General features: G+C 34.9%; 1 protein-coding gene across 2 annotated transcripts in view; it reads right to left on the reverse strand.

Moving 5' to 3' along the window:
- Window positions 1–3184: 3184 nt before the first annotated feature.
- Window positions 3185–15308, reverse strand: part of LOC117339141 (BTB/POZ domain-containing protein 16-like) — a 78841-nt gene continuing 66717 nt past the window's right edge. For both annotated transcript variants that reach the window (XM_033900554.1, XM_033900555.1), the window contains 3 exons: window positions 14479–14577; window positions 12415–12603; window positions 3185–7659 (listed from right to left, as the gene is read on the reverse strand). In XM_033900554.1, coding sequence (XP_033756445.1) covers window positions 7591–7659; window positions 12415–12603; window positions 14479–14577 — 357 coding nt within the window. In that variant the 3' untranslated portion in view covers window positions 3185–7590. The remainder of the gene's footprint in view (window positions 7660–12414; window positions 12604–14478; window positions 14578–15308) is intronic.

The raw sequence follows: 15308 nt of genomic DNA on the forward strand, positions 1-15308 counted from the left end.
AAATCGCGTAGCCCAAACAAAATAAAAACGAATTTATCAACCAAAACGTTTGTTTCAAAACTTCTGAACACTTTTTATTTGTCATTACATCGGCTGATTGTATATATCGAGTGATGTCTTCAACAAATCAACACTTTGATAGTGTCAGCTGTCGACTATAGTCGACAACGGGGAAGAGGGAGCACATTTTTATGTCGACTACAGTCGACAACAGTACTGAAAGTGCTAGTTAATGTTGCCTCGGAAGCTAAAATATGTTGTCGGAAGCACAAAGTCAAACAATTTCAAGGTGTCCCGACTCTGGATGTCTGTATTCTTTTGCCAAGATCAGTCTTATTCTAGGCGCTTCTGAATAATTATAATTGAAATAATTCCTGAATTATAATGGAAGACATTACCTCAGCTAGATGTTTTGTTTTTTTCATGGTGTTCTGATTTACTTACAAATGGTCCAAGAACGTCCTGCTAATAACCTGGAAACATTGTAAGCAATGGAGCCAGTGTAGTCTACAATAGATCTCAAGGGGTTTCCCTGTTTGTGGATCTTGGGTTTAAAGTACATTTTAGGAGTGTTCTTTGCTTTGGATTACAGGTATCTGTATTGGCCTTCAGCAGTCCTGCCGTCTTCAATTTTGCCTGGATGGCTATTAGACTCCTTTTTAACTTTTGTGTTGGGTTGGTCTGCAGCTTTTCGTATGCCTTGCTGTTCTCTATCATTGTCATGGCCTTGGTCTCATAGTCGTCAGTGTTCATGACGACTTTGTCCTTACCCTTGCCAGCTGGTAGTACATGTATCACGATATATTTATCTCTGCCTAACTTTTGTAGTGCATGGCTTTCCTCTTTCGTTATGTTGCACGATGGTAATTTTGTTGATGTTACATGGGATCTCCGTTGATCAGCCTCTGCAAAACTAAGTTTCAGACATGCCTGCTCTGTGGATATAACAAAATCGTCAACTTAGAATTTATGTGGAACAATGGCATCGTTCATACCCTAAGCGAGTAACGTTTCCCGCTTTCGGTGAGCTCTCCGTTAGATATATCTACTACATGTACCTATTGTTTTAGCATATACTCAATCAGAGAGCTGTATCTGCGTATAAATTGTTTTGTGTTGATCTCTCATTAAGATCAAGCGGCGTTGTTTGGTCTTTTCAAATGCTCGTCCACCTATGCGATTAATGTGTATGTTCATATCCCCTACTGCGTCACCCGATAAGCATTGGGTCAGTTGGTCTGTCACGTATAAACATTTTTTGGTTATGTAACAAAATCCTTACATAAAACACTTACTGTTGTGTGTTATTTAGAACACCGCCTCTTTAGGTAATTAAGACAAATACATTGAATGGAGTCACATGAAAAAAGTCACTGTAGCCAGTAATAGATAGGTCATCCACGGTAGACATAGAATTTGATGTTGTACGATTCACGAGACACTAAAATTATATTGCTTGTGCTTCTTTTTACCAAAGATAGGAAGTATTGTGAGGATCACGATGTTGACGTCCCGGCGTGTTGGATGACAAGCTGGACATCATCAATCTTCATACACCTTGGGCTGGAATCTAGATAATTAGTCCGTCAACACTAATCTCCCTTTGTTACGATCACGTGATTATACGATTTCCCCCGGATATAGGGGATTATTACATATCTTCCGTGGAGTAATTAGATTTAACAAGGAATACCAGTCTGATCGTATTTCAATTGAATGTAAATAAAAACAAATGCATCGGAAACGGATGCTGATATGCCAGTCCGACAGATATTACTCCAGTCCTACTATGCCTCGTGGGGCCGACTTAACACTTACATATATTGTTTTACTTCTTGCCCTTATATTTGAAAGTACATTGTAGTTCCATCGTAAAATGTAGATTATTGAAAAAAAAGAAGGTGTATAGGACGGCTGAATATGCCCACGTTGATTTTTCCCCGGTAGCATTTTTTGTAAAAAGCATATCCCCGATTAAGTGGGAGGAATCATTTTCCATTTCTATATGTATATTTTCCGTTTTGGATGGTTTTATATTTTTTTCTGCAGACCACTAATTATAACAACACATTTGTAATTACTGTAGATAAATTAATCCCATTTGTTCAAAGTTTAATCTTGTATATGCACCATCTCTTGCTGTGACTAAAAATTTCAGCCTTATTTGATGTCTTCTTTGCGATTTTTTAATAGCTTTTCACTTTAAAGTATGCTACAACTAAGTCATTAAAGGAGTACTATGAACATTTTTGGTTTGTAATAATCTATGGATATTGATTAATATTTAATGAAAAATAAGGTAATGAATTACCGGATATGCCAAGATTTTTTATGTTGAATACATGCACCCTCCAATTTTAGGCAACATATCAAAGTACTGATCATGAAGACACACCAAATGAGATGACGTTCAATCATTATGTTATGTAAATATTATCGAAACAGCTTATTACAATATGAAATATCATTTATATGTAGTAGACTATATTAACATAACAAAGCAAGTACATTTTACTGCTTTGGTCCCACAGGGTGCTGGTTTTTAACGCTTGCTTTTATAAAAGTTAATTTATACCTCTTCTTTGAATGCTAATATCTTTTGTTATTTCTAATGTACATTTTTGCCTGTATTTGAAGACAAATATACCAATATGTTTTTAAAAAACACTTCACGAAAAAAAGTTTTTTTTGAGAAGCTAAATTTGTTTATGGTAATATTTTTGTTTTTTTTAGAAAATCTGCATTTAAAGTTTCAATTGTACGCATTGATACTAAAAACCCATATTTCTGTAAAATATAACATCAGTGATGACTATAAACTCAATTTGTAATGTATAAAAAAAATGTTTACGAGAAATATAGAGTTTAACAGACAGTACTTTTTTTTTTTTTTACAGAAATCATGTTAGGCGACGTTGCTTTTATAGCGTTTGCCAATTTCCATTTTAGTGTCTGTATTTGGTATCTACCATAACATCAAACATAATATTAGAATCGACAGCAGGCCAGCATGCACCACCTCATTTAAATTAAAAGCATATATGTTAGTTTACAAAATGTTCATGCAAAAAATCGACATATGGAGTGCAGGCAATTAAAGATATTTGCCAATTCAAGCTATCAGTAAGAACAACAACACAACGGGGCATATTTTCAAAACCATTAAAAATGACAAAAACGGGAATAATTTTCAAAGTCTTTATTTACCTTTGGTTAGGTTGCTTCACGCATGACCGATATACAAATCCAACAAAAACAAGGGAGATAACGTATTAGATACTTGAGCAAAATATTATTTAGATAAAAATGACCATTAGCACATCATTGTTCTTTGTATTAACCTCACTTTCAGGGTAAAACATACAATGCTACTGTACAATTAATTTCTAGATTGAACAATTGCACTCTTTTAAGATCGAAGTATTTGAATGGTTTTAATTATTTTTCAGTCAGTCGACTTTAACCATTTGCGAGGCTTATATAAATATTATCACTTCTTTATTATTAGTAACAAAAGTTAAATAAAATAGTAAGTTTAAAAGACTTTCAATATTGAAAGGGGATTAATATGCCTATTTCACAAAGCCCAAAACTCCAAAAGGGTTTGTTGTAAAAACAAAAATTAAGTTTTAATATGAAATATGTAATGAATCAAACAAATTATATTTTCAAAGAACCTTCTCATACAAATGTGAAAATAAATTAATCGCATAAACATACTTACATGTAGGTTGTGTAAAAAAATTAACACGTTGATAAAAACATATTAACCAACTTAATAACATAGTAAGAAAAGTAAATAATATGAACGTTAATAAGATCAAAGTATAATAATGTACAAAGAGACGGAGTCAGTAAATATATCACAAATAAATCAACCAAAAACATAATAAAGATATATCAAACATTTAATGTCAAATAATTAATACTATAATGCATGTTTAAAAATACCTATCCCGACATTTTACAATTATTTACTGACAAACAGCTGATGTGGTGAACAGGTATATAGCACGGTAACGGTGTTTCTATGACAGACTATGTTGTGCGAGATTTGTGTCGGGTAAACCGTTAGTAAATGATGCTTTAAGACCGTGATAGGTCTAAGCATCAAACGCTTTCCGTTATGTCTCTCATCTCTCCTAACAGTGACAAGATTTACATTCATTCAATTCTCATCTTGGTACAATATTTTCTATCAATGTATAAAAGGGAAATTTTGTTGAATTTTTTTATCAAACTGAAAATAAAATCACATCATTGATTCCGTTGGTATAATGGTTTTTTCAAAATTGGTATGTACGAACAGATTTAGATAGCATTCGCTGGAAACAACTTGCTGGGAAAACAATCAAAACGATTTGCTCTTTTTATAGTTGGTAATATAAATAAGTATAATATTATCGGACATACGTTTTGGTTCTTTTTATTCTAATCCAGATTACCATATTATTCTGTTCTGCAACATTATTATCAGAAATATCTAAACAATCTAACCTCCCTGAAAACATGGTTTAAGATCTTGTTATAAATCGTGGCGCAAGCCGCTGCTGAAAAGATTGTAGAATTTCGACCCAAAAAGAAATTAAATTGTTCTCGCCCAATTACAGGTAATAGGTTTTTCTCCGCTCTTCAATTGGACCACATTTACTTCTACATAAGCTTACAGGTATCCCGTTCCGGGGCCTCAAATCAATATGGTCTCCGCAACGCCATCACCCTGTTAAAATTCTTCCGCGGTGACAATGTAGTCGAGAGCACAGCATACAATTCTATATAAAACATTGTGAAATAAACACAACAAATGTTACAACTCACAGAAATGTATCTCACAACAAAGTATGTCGCATGTGAAGTGTAATTTAATTTTAACGATCAGACATTATTATGTGAAATTTGGTAACAAAAACAAAAAAACCAAAAAACAAGACCTATCTGACGAGATGGAAGAACTTGCTTGAAACTCAAGTATCACAGTTCTGAGAGGTGCTGCAACATCAAACACTAGGTACAAAAATATCAATACAAGAAATAGACTATTTATCAACAAGAGTTCCCTGGTCGGTAATGTACTACTAGTGTACACTACGTTCAAAACTATTACCGCGTCACCTTGTCATCGGCACAATGCATTAGACTTTATCATATTTAACAAGGGGGAATACGACATAGTTATTTTATGCCGCCTTTAGGTACGTTTCATTTGTGAGCGTGACTTATGTTACCCAAGCAAAATTTGTCCAATAGCTTGCCAAGTAATCGTCGTATTTCGGTAGTTCCCCGACAGTAATTGAATTGAAATAATACATTATTTGTCGTTTACATTAATGTGAAGCATGTTATGCCATATACACTAACCGTCTGACCTTTTGATGATCCAAGTTGACAGATGTCAGTAATTACATAACCGAGGTCAGAACTTTCTCGATTATAAGTCAGCTTAATATTTCTCTATAACACATTTTCATATAGAAGCGTGGAACATTGTAAACAAATAAACACATCAGTGCTTCCTTATGATTTTCTTGTAGTATTTTTTCATCTTAAATATGGGTGTTGGGGTGCTTGTAATGTTGACGCCAATCGCATTTTATTTCTGTAAAGCTGACTGTGTTTTTAACCGAAGATTAAACCACCACGGTAATGAAGACCTCTCGTCTCATATACTCAACGGAAAAACGGGTAATCCAGTTGTGGCAGGGGTAATGGTTCGCTGTACAGCACGCTAGTGAAACGATTACTAATACATCCACATTTGTAGCTGACAGGGAGACAGGTATTTTGGTTTTCAATAAAGCTGTCACTTATGGAGAGAAATAACAGTTACAAAGCATGAGAAATCCAATTTCAAAATGTCGAAGAATACTGGCTATAGCATGTTGTCTACCAAATAGGATCTGTGATAAATGTCAGGAGAATTCAGAGCTGTTAACGGTGTCCTGCGTGTCTGGCCATTACTTATGCATTACTTTAAAATATATTGGCGTTTCGTTTGGACAATATGTACTAGTCCCAATAGGTAATGTTTCTATATAGAAATATTTTCTTTTTGTCAAGCCATGTATGGAATTGATGGATATATACCACCATATATAAACCAATAGTGTCTGTAAATGGATCAGCAGGTCATAAAACAAACCATTAGGGGAACAGAATAATCATTCATTAAACTGTTCTCCTGATTTATCGCGAGCATATGATAATCCCTTCAAGTAGCACATTTCTCGTTAAAAAACAGACTTGGATACTACATAACATATCCACATATGATAAAGCATATATCCTATCTTATCACAGCATTATGTTTGGATATTTTTTTCTCCATAAACAACACCAGAACCATGATTCCACGTTTTCAAATTAACAAACGGGCTAAAATATTACATTGTTGTGTAGAACGCTCGAATATAATGTTTAAAATCTTGAACATTTCTATAATACTCTCTTCATTGGAAACGTGAGAATAGCTATCTTCAGATAAACTCTTTTCATGTTAATTATTCTCGAACCGAATTTCTATACTTCATGATAGGAATTTATATTCCATTTTCATCTCAACATTATGGTATTTTAATGCTTTTAGAGAATTTTAAAATCTAAATTTGAAACATCTTTTAAATCCAACGACATCGGGCAAGACGTGCAGTAAACTTAGGCACTTGGAAAATATTATCACAGACATTTTAATATTTCAAGGCATTTCATGTCAAGACTGAAAATTGCAAATACCGGTACATGGAGAACAAAAAACATAAAGCATGCAAATCAAAAGTAGAAATCCTTACTTTTTCAAGGAATAAACCTGATACTACACTTCCAACAATATGATAAATATAGTATTAACAGTTAAAAAAAACCGAAAGTAAATGTTATGATTGCATGTATATCGCAGTTTCAGTAACCTATATCAATAAACATTGAATCTTTACCCAATGAATCATCACAAGTTTCACAAATATTACTAACGTAAACAGTGTAAAACATTAGTCAAACCTTGCTATCACTAGCAAAACAAGCATATCAAGTGAGTATAACACGTTAGTCATGGCTATATTATCTTTGGTTTCAGGAGTAACATGCAATATTCAGAATACCGATGTATAAAGTTTATCGATATCTGAATCAAAAGGATACGCCGATATCCAATACAAAAGAAAACAAATACCCCTTCGAATTCAATGTAACAGTCATGTTGTAGAACACGGGGCGACCAGTTCTACTGCATAACATTCCTTCAGATAAACGTCATAGACAGAAATGTTTAAATTCAGCTTTAATAAATTAAACATTTTCTGATAAATATATCTGCAATGAAATTTAGATTGATGGTTTATCCACATCGAAGCAACAAACAGACACTGTTTTGATACTATTGACGTTTTTTTTCTGTATGATTGTATACGTTGCCTGGTAGGAAAATGTATATGAGGATACGGTGCAACAAAAGTAAGAAGCATGTCAAACGCTTCAATGACATTGGCTATCCTTCAAGCCTAGAAAGGAATCAGACTTTAGCAAACTATGTCTGTAATGGCTTCATTGAGATTCTGCTCATATTTCCGAATCCGCCGCATCCTCCCGTTTCTATGGTTACGAAGCAGGGAAGAAGATAGAAAACACCACATAAGCAGGCTTGTCCAATTTTTCAAGTTTAATTACCTGGAAGAAATGAGAAGACATATAGGTACAGTGTTATATCAACGTTAACGCTAGTTTCAACATATATGGTGTAATTTTTAATTGGTCTGGACTATCTCTTCCCATCTCAAGACTTGCAAGCTTTATACTGCAATAACAATTGCAAGATACCCAATTTAATTACAATGTCGGTTGTTTGTTCTCAGATGTAGTTTATTCTAGTCTCGGTACCAATCAGACGGCATGATTTAGATCGATCAAAGCTATTCAAAATTAGTTCATGCGTTAAATGCTTTAGTGTTAAACTAACACCTAAAAGCAAGCCCTTGTTTCGAACCAATCACGCTGTACATGATAAATGGGCGGTTTACTTTCTCATGAAAACGCAAAGGATATATCATGACCAGCTTGAATGTTCCGTTTGATCCTAGCATGTTGTTGTGTGCTGGAGTATTGAACAGGAAGTATTTGCCGAGGTTTAATGACAAGATTAATCTAAACACGTCTGGCAAATATACATGTCTAGCCTGGAAACATCTAACATTAGGATATATCACGTCAAGTTTAGAAAGTGAGCCTGATGTATCAGTAAGATAGTATTTAAAATGCTAATATAACACGATTTACTGGATTTCCATAACAGATTGAAGATTGAAGAATTTAAAACATCGTGCAGTGAGCATTCAGTATTCAACTCTTGCATGAGAAAATGTGTCACGTTAAGCCAAATACATCTTATAAAATAGATTTTACGGGGAAAAAAATAAATCCATCACATTAGGAAAGATACTTTAATCAATTTAAACATGTTTTAGCTAACATACGCTTTCTAAAAAGCCATGCCAGCTTCATCAAATCGTCTACGTAAACCTAGTTAAATACACAACAACAAGAAAGGTTACTGTCAGAGTGACCTTGTATCAAATAACAACATTTTTACCGCATCTTGTCAATGTAATGCACATACCCGGTATCATATTGCTTTTACTCAAGTAATCAATCTAAAAACACAAACCCGCAAATCGACACAAATTGGACGGAAGATATAGCAGAGAAGCCATGAACAATATCTAACTTAATCAGTTCAGTTCACCCTAAATTGTTTATGTCTTAAGAAAACATCACGGCATCAGGTCCCGTGATTCTCAACGGTTGCCATATGTAGAAATAAGTACATTTTTCCTCTTTTGATTTACATGACTAGCACACATCTTTTATACACTATAGTAAATGCCATCCTCGTGAAGTTTGGGATTAATGGAATTCACTATTTTAAAATAGTATCCAGGAAAATGAAACAGGATTTAAAAACGAACAAAATATATCCTAATGTATAATTTTCCAATGCAACCTGCAGTAAATGTAACCCCCTCCCCACGGGTGAATTTAAACCCCAGAGGTAATAAAATCGTAATTTTGATAAAACGTCTATAGACATTTCCATTTATGACAATGTTTTCACCATATGTGGGTTTGAAGAAAAACGAATGGTGAAATGTAAGCCAATTTAAGCCAATTTCTTTCACCTTAGCGAAGCAAAGTGAGATTCGTCAAGACTTTATGTTACCTGAAGTGATTTTTTTCCCATTTCTTCGCATATAAAGATACCCGTTGCATTACCTCTGGGATTTATATTGCCGCATTCGTTATTCAAGAGATATACGGACAAAAATAACAGAGAGCAACGACACCATACCCGTCATACATATGTAGGTCAAAGGGTTTAGCCACATCATCAAAACCCCTGAGAATACCGATACAGTTGTGTAAATCTAGGTCAAAGGGTTAGGTCGCATCATCAAAAAACAACTGAGAATACCGTCGCCCGCCACACAAATACATGTCAAATCAACAGAAAATACCGACATGGTAAGAAAAGCCATAATTCTAACTCAACACTGATAAAATGGCTGTACATAATTTAAATTTCCAGGGAGATTCTTGAAAAAGTACAAGGAAAATAAGACCTGGTGTTCTGGAGGGTACATAATGTAAGCATATTCTGCTTTTCGGAGACATCCACTATGCACGAGATCAAGGATTGTGACAACGGAACAGCAATGCATTCAGCGCCCGACTTCATATGGCATAAGGGATTAACAAATCTCCCAATGGGATCATTAATGAAGTTGGCAATGAAACTCTACCATGGTCTTCATCAACTTGCATAATCTCAAAACCCTGTGTTCCTATGTCAGTAATCAACATCTGTCACGGAAATCGTGATAACAGAAACAAACTCTTAAATAGAGAAGCAACTGATACATGTTAACGCTGTATGCAGAGGAAGCAGAATTTTACTAATTATAAAAGAAAAATTACCAGATGTAGCTAAGGAGATTTCTGCAGTGCCCTTGATTTATATTTCTACATGGTATATCCGTTCGACATGATCACTAAATGACAATAAGATTTAACTGATCAACAATGCTCCTTACATTATAGTGTTGCATAGACTAATAGAGTTCATCATGTGTATGTAAGTGGGATAGGGAAATTCTACCCTCGGGTGTAAAATTTGGGGTCAGAAAATGATGGACTATTTTTCTCACACCTTTTTCGTGAAATGCATGGGGAAATCGATCCAACATGGCGAAACCATAAAGAAACTTTTTATTTTTTCTCGGTGACCGACAATAAAACCAATTACATACTTGGAAAGATGAGAAAAAACCCATTATATACCATGCAAAATAAGCTGACTGTCAAAGTGTCAAGATAACAACAAATATAAATTAATGATCGGCTTTCTGGAAACTGTCGACTGGTGTTTGATATCACGTCATATTCCTCTGCTTATGCTCGCTTGCACAACGAAAACTGGCTCCCGTTATAAGAAATAAATTCTCGACAAACAGTAACAATATGAATTTATAGGTCAATGATCACAACTAGTAATTTGTTCAAATTACATATAGAAATAATGATACAGTGTATTTGTTAAAGTCATTATATACATATAAACAAACAGAAAGGTTTCGCAAGTGACGTCACACAGATAAAAAGTAGTCCCGGACCTGAGGCCACTCGGTGCACCTAGATGTATCCCACATGGGTTTTCCACATAGGACTAATAGAATCTTTCACCCCCTTGGGGGTGAGACAGGGGAACCTTTATCAGAGGGGAAGATTGTTAAGTTGCCGAACACTAGGCTTACCGAGTGTTTGGCGGCTTAATCATCTTATCCCGAGGGTTGGGATTCCCCTGTCTCACTTCCATGGGGGTGAATAATTATTTTTCTCTTACCCTGTTTACCCTCGTATGTATCTAATATTGACGTTACATCAATGTAACACAATGTCGACGTGACGTCATTGTACTGCTGCCGTGACGTCATAATATTGTTGACGTAACGAAATACAATCGTTGAGAACGTGACAAGAGCACGTGTAGTTTGTTTTTTTCCTAGGGTGAGATAAGAAAATCTCACCCCGGTAAAACTGCGGATTTCCCTGTCCAGGGTAAGAGAAAAATATATCTTACATACGCAAAGGTGTGAGAAAATACTATCTCCTCTCTGAACATCCTACATGTCTTGCTCTCATTACATGGGGAATACTTTCTCCAGTATTGTGTCTTGTTTATTTCCGAACATGAAATATTTGGCTAAACGGATATGAACCGGAAAACGGCTTTCCTTGTGTAACAATTTCCCTGTGATAATCGATAAACTATATACTCATGATTTGCATCGACTGCACTTTTGTAGCATTTAGTTATGCAGTCTTATATATAAGGGTAACCTGGGGATGTGGAAATCCTTCGCTGCATTTGAAGCATAAAGTGAGTTCCGCTTTATCCAGGACTTGATAGAAAGGCTATCTATTTTTCTAAGAAAAAGTATATCTGTCTTGATATTTTATTTGTTTTGATCGGATTTTTCTTATTAAAGAAAGGTTGACTGAAGTGCCATGTTTACTTAAAGCGTTAGTTTTATCGGCGACACCCGTCCATAGCAGTCTTCTACTAACTATTCTTCATGGCATGTCTAGACCTCATATAATACACAGAATTGATTGCATATCGTCAGAAAATGGATATTTTGCAAAACATTAAACACATAAAAATGTAATAATATCCTTTCAGAATACTGGTATGATCAAACAGGGTGTGTTCTTCAATGGATGCATTATTCTAACAGTATGTACATAAACATAATCATATGGGTTTGACGTAACCAGGAAGAAGTGAATGCAATACAAATATATGTTTCTGTCTAATATACGATAATAATGATTCCGGGACTGTTGATTATTAATTGGGTCCTTCTCATTTCTTCATGATGTTCTAAATGATAAATTCGATATCCTCCCAAAGTACATGTACTTGGTCTTTGTATACAACAATTATTTGTCACAACTGATTCATGTTTATATCTATTATATACTAAAATATACTATACAAAAATATTCCATCTGAAGAAAATATTTCGTTTGTTGATGACCACCACTAACAATTTGTGTTACAAAAATAGAATTTCGTGATATACTACCTTTTTTTGTATTTGGAGTACCTTTTATGCATTTACAGAACGTGATATTTACATAGTGGTGACGTCGAAGAGATAATTTTGTTAATCCTTCCAGAACACCTTGTTCCTTTTCACCTTGCATGTTTTTTAATGTTACATGGGGTTTTCGTGTTTATATCTTGCCCTGTTTTATCGATTTCGAGTTAGAATATTACGGTTTTGTTACCATGTCTGCAATCTCGTGTTGTTGCTGCTAAAGAGACACCTTGGAACACAACTCATTATTACAAAATATCAATCTTACCTCGCTTCTGCTGGTCTTTTCGCCAAGGCCAAATTTCTGGGTGACTACACCTGTCGTCTTCATGTTGTGATCGCCACTGTCCAGTTGCTGAACCGTGATACAGTATCGGACCTCTCGATCAGCACGCATGGAGAAGGTGTGACGTTCACACTGTCGGAAACTCAGGATAGGGTCACCCGGACGCAGGCGCTAGTAGACAAATTGGCATAATTGAACGTAGAAGAATGATGTGGGCTGACATTTATCAAACTAACCTTCTGATACTGGTAGGAATATGAATCAGTCAAAAGAAAAACAAAACAAAACCGAAAATGTTTCAAACTCACAATTAAGAGTTTTGTAGTTTTACTTTGTAATGCCAAGACCGATCAAGTTGATTTGTTAAGTATTCCATTATGATTAAAATATTAAATAACCTTTTTTCAGAAATATTTCGGCTTGCTGAATTCATGAAGACGCAAATAGTTTGGTAGATCAACATAAATCATAAATATATTACTACACCCAAGAGAGATGATAAAACTTTATGTGTAAACTGTCTTATATTAATCGTTTTATATGCATTTACAAACAAAAATGATTTCAAATTCACACGTGAGACTCCCGAGACATAAAGACTGATAATTATTGTAGAGCGAACGATGACGAAAGAGTTATCTTCATGAAATTGAGGAAAAAATATATATGTACTCAAACAATGCAATGTTAAAATGTTCTCTTTTGCCAATCTTTGGCAATTGCACTCCAAATCCAAATTAGACTGCTAAGACAATCCAAGCGTGACAATCCGTATTAATGGAAAACCTCAAGGGTCCAATGTAAGTATTTCTAATTAGAATTCGATCAAAACTGAATCAACCCCATTCTTTAAGGTCCTTTAGTTAGTCGCCAACTCTTGGAATTATTGCAATTATCGTTATGTTCCGGCTGTCCCAAATTTGGGGACAAAGAGTTGTAAATATCATACACGCAGGGAAGTCGTAAAGTTGAATTAAACAACCGTTTGGATGTTGTATCGAGGCAATTTACCAGTTATGAAATCCTTTAATCAAACTGGGTCACCACCTGATCGTAACGACCGCTAGGGATGACTGTTGGATAAGATCACTACATTTGCGTAGTCTATCTGTTCTAGCTCCTTAGACGAACAGAGCTTTGTCTTTGTTGAATAAAAATAAATTAAAAACGCGGCGTAGCTACCTGCGTCCATTTCGTTGTGATGAACCACAATCTAATTAAAATCTAGATGAGTCATTCTCACTACGTTAACGTAGTGAGAATGACCACCTAGATTTTAATTAGATTGGATGAAACAATCCTACGCATTTTTCTTACAATATGGTGTGTTTGAATACGATTAGCGGAGCACGGGACTGCCTTGACAACGGAAGTACCATTGCTTGGGGTCATAATTGTGGCAGGAAACGTAAAAGTTGCGACCAATGGAAGTATTGTTCTTAAAACGTTGCGGCGCTGGTTTCATTTTCTAAAAGGATTAAGCATTTCACTAGTCGAGTATGTTTCAGATATCGCTGTGCAACGCATTAAATATGGCTGTCAACCTTGAAGGCGTAGAGCAAAGCTTTGATCCATGCATGTGACATCATCTAATGGGTCGGTTTACACATTCTATGCATTTATAGTTATACGAGGTCCTTATTTGCTCCAAGGGCCAACAAATTGTCGTTCAATATGTTATGTTGCAACTTCAAAATCATGGACTGATGTTTGAATTTTAAAGAATATAAGGCTATATTAATATATGAATGCTTTAGATCTATCCAGAATCAATAATGCTGTTAATCAACTTATTTCCGCGGCGATATAATTTTGCGATTTATAGCTTGATTGAAACTGTTTCACGGCGATTAATTTTCGCGAGTTTTAGTCGCCCTAAAATATAAGCTGGTTACATTGTACGAAAGGATTAGATTAGAAATATATGCACTTCCATTTGTATATGTTAATATTATTTAGATCCATTATCATCTTTCTAAATTTATTCCCCTCTGTATTTTCATTATATTATTCATATTACACTACCATTTTAGGGACAAAACATACCTGCATGAAGACAACGATCTGGTCTTTGTTGTTTCTCACAGCTTTCAGCTCAAAGTGAAATCCGTGAAGTGAAAATACTTCGGAGTGGTAGTGTGGCTCCTGAAATAAACAATGAAAATATATCATCTCCAACGTAACGCCTCCAATTACATTACCTCAAACAACGTCGATGTCCCATACCGACAAACATTGCTAAGCAAAATGAAAGATTTGTTTGCTTAACTACACCTTATGGAAAAATTATCCAATATCCAAATTACCAAAATGATAAATTTTTGGGGTTATTGCACATTTCTTTTGGCTCATTTTGATATTATTGTCTTCCTTATAGATTTCCACACGATTATCCCCATGCACCAGCAGTATAGTGACCACGACTCGGTATGTACTGTATGTGTTGATGTATGCTTAATGGTGGTATTCACTCGAGAACCTTCAGACATTTGAAAAGCAAGACGTACGTGAATTTCATAAATTAGCGAAGTGCTTTCAAAATTAGTTCAAAATTTCACCGGCCTTCATGACATTAAAAATAACCCGACAAAATAGTCTCCCTGCTAACTTTGAATTCGTGGGGTTTAATGACATATGATACCGTCACAAGATACAGTCACATCTCGTTATTTCTCAGTCAGTGGGGCCATTAACAATCTTCGCGATATCACCAATACTGGGGTAACCGAGTATATTTTAATTCAATATATCATTATTTATAAAACCTTTACTGCTTAAACTTAATTTTTACTTCGGGTTAAGCAGTCGTCGAGTATTCAGAGTTCAAAATAAAATAGTTTTACTGTCATTTATATCTCAAGACATGAAGGTAATAG

Source organism: Pecten maximus, chromosome 12, assembly GCF_902652985.1.
Source record: "Pecten maximus chromosome 12, xPecMax1.1, whole genome shotgun sequence".
NCBI classification, from domain to species: Eukaryota; Metazoa; Mollusca; class Bivalvia; order Pectinida; family Pectinidae; genus Pecten; species Pecten maximus.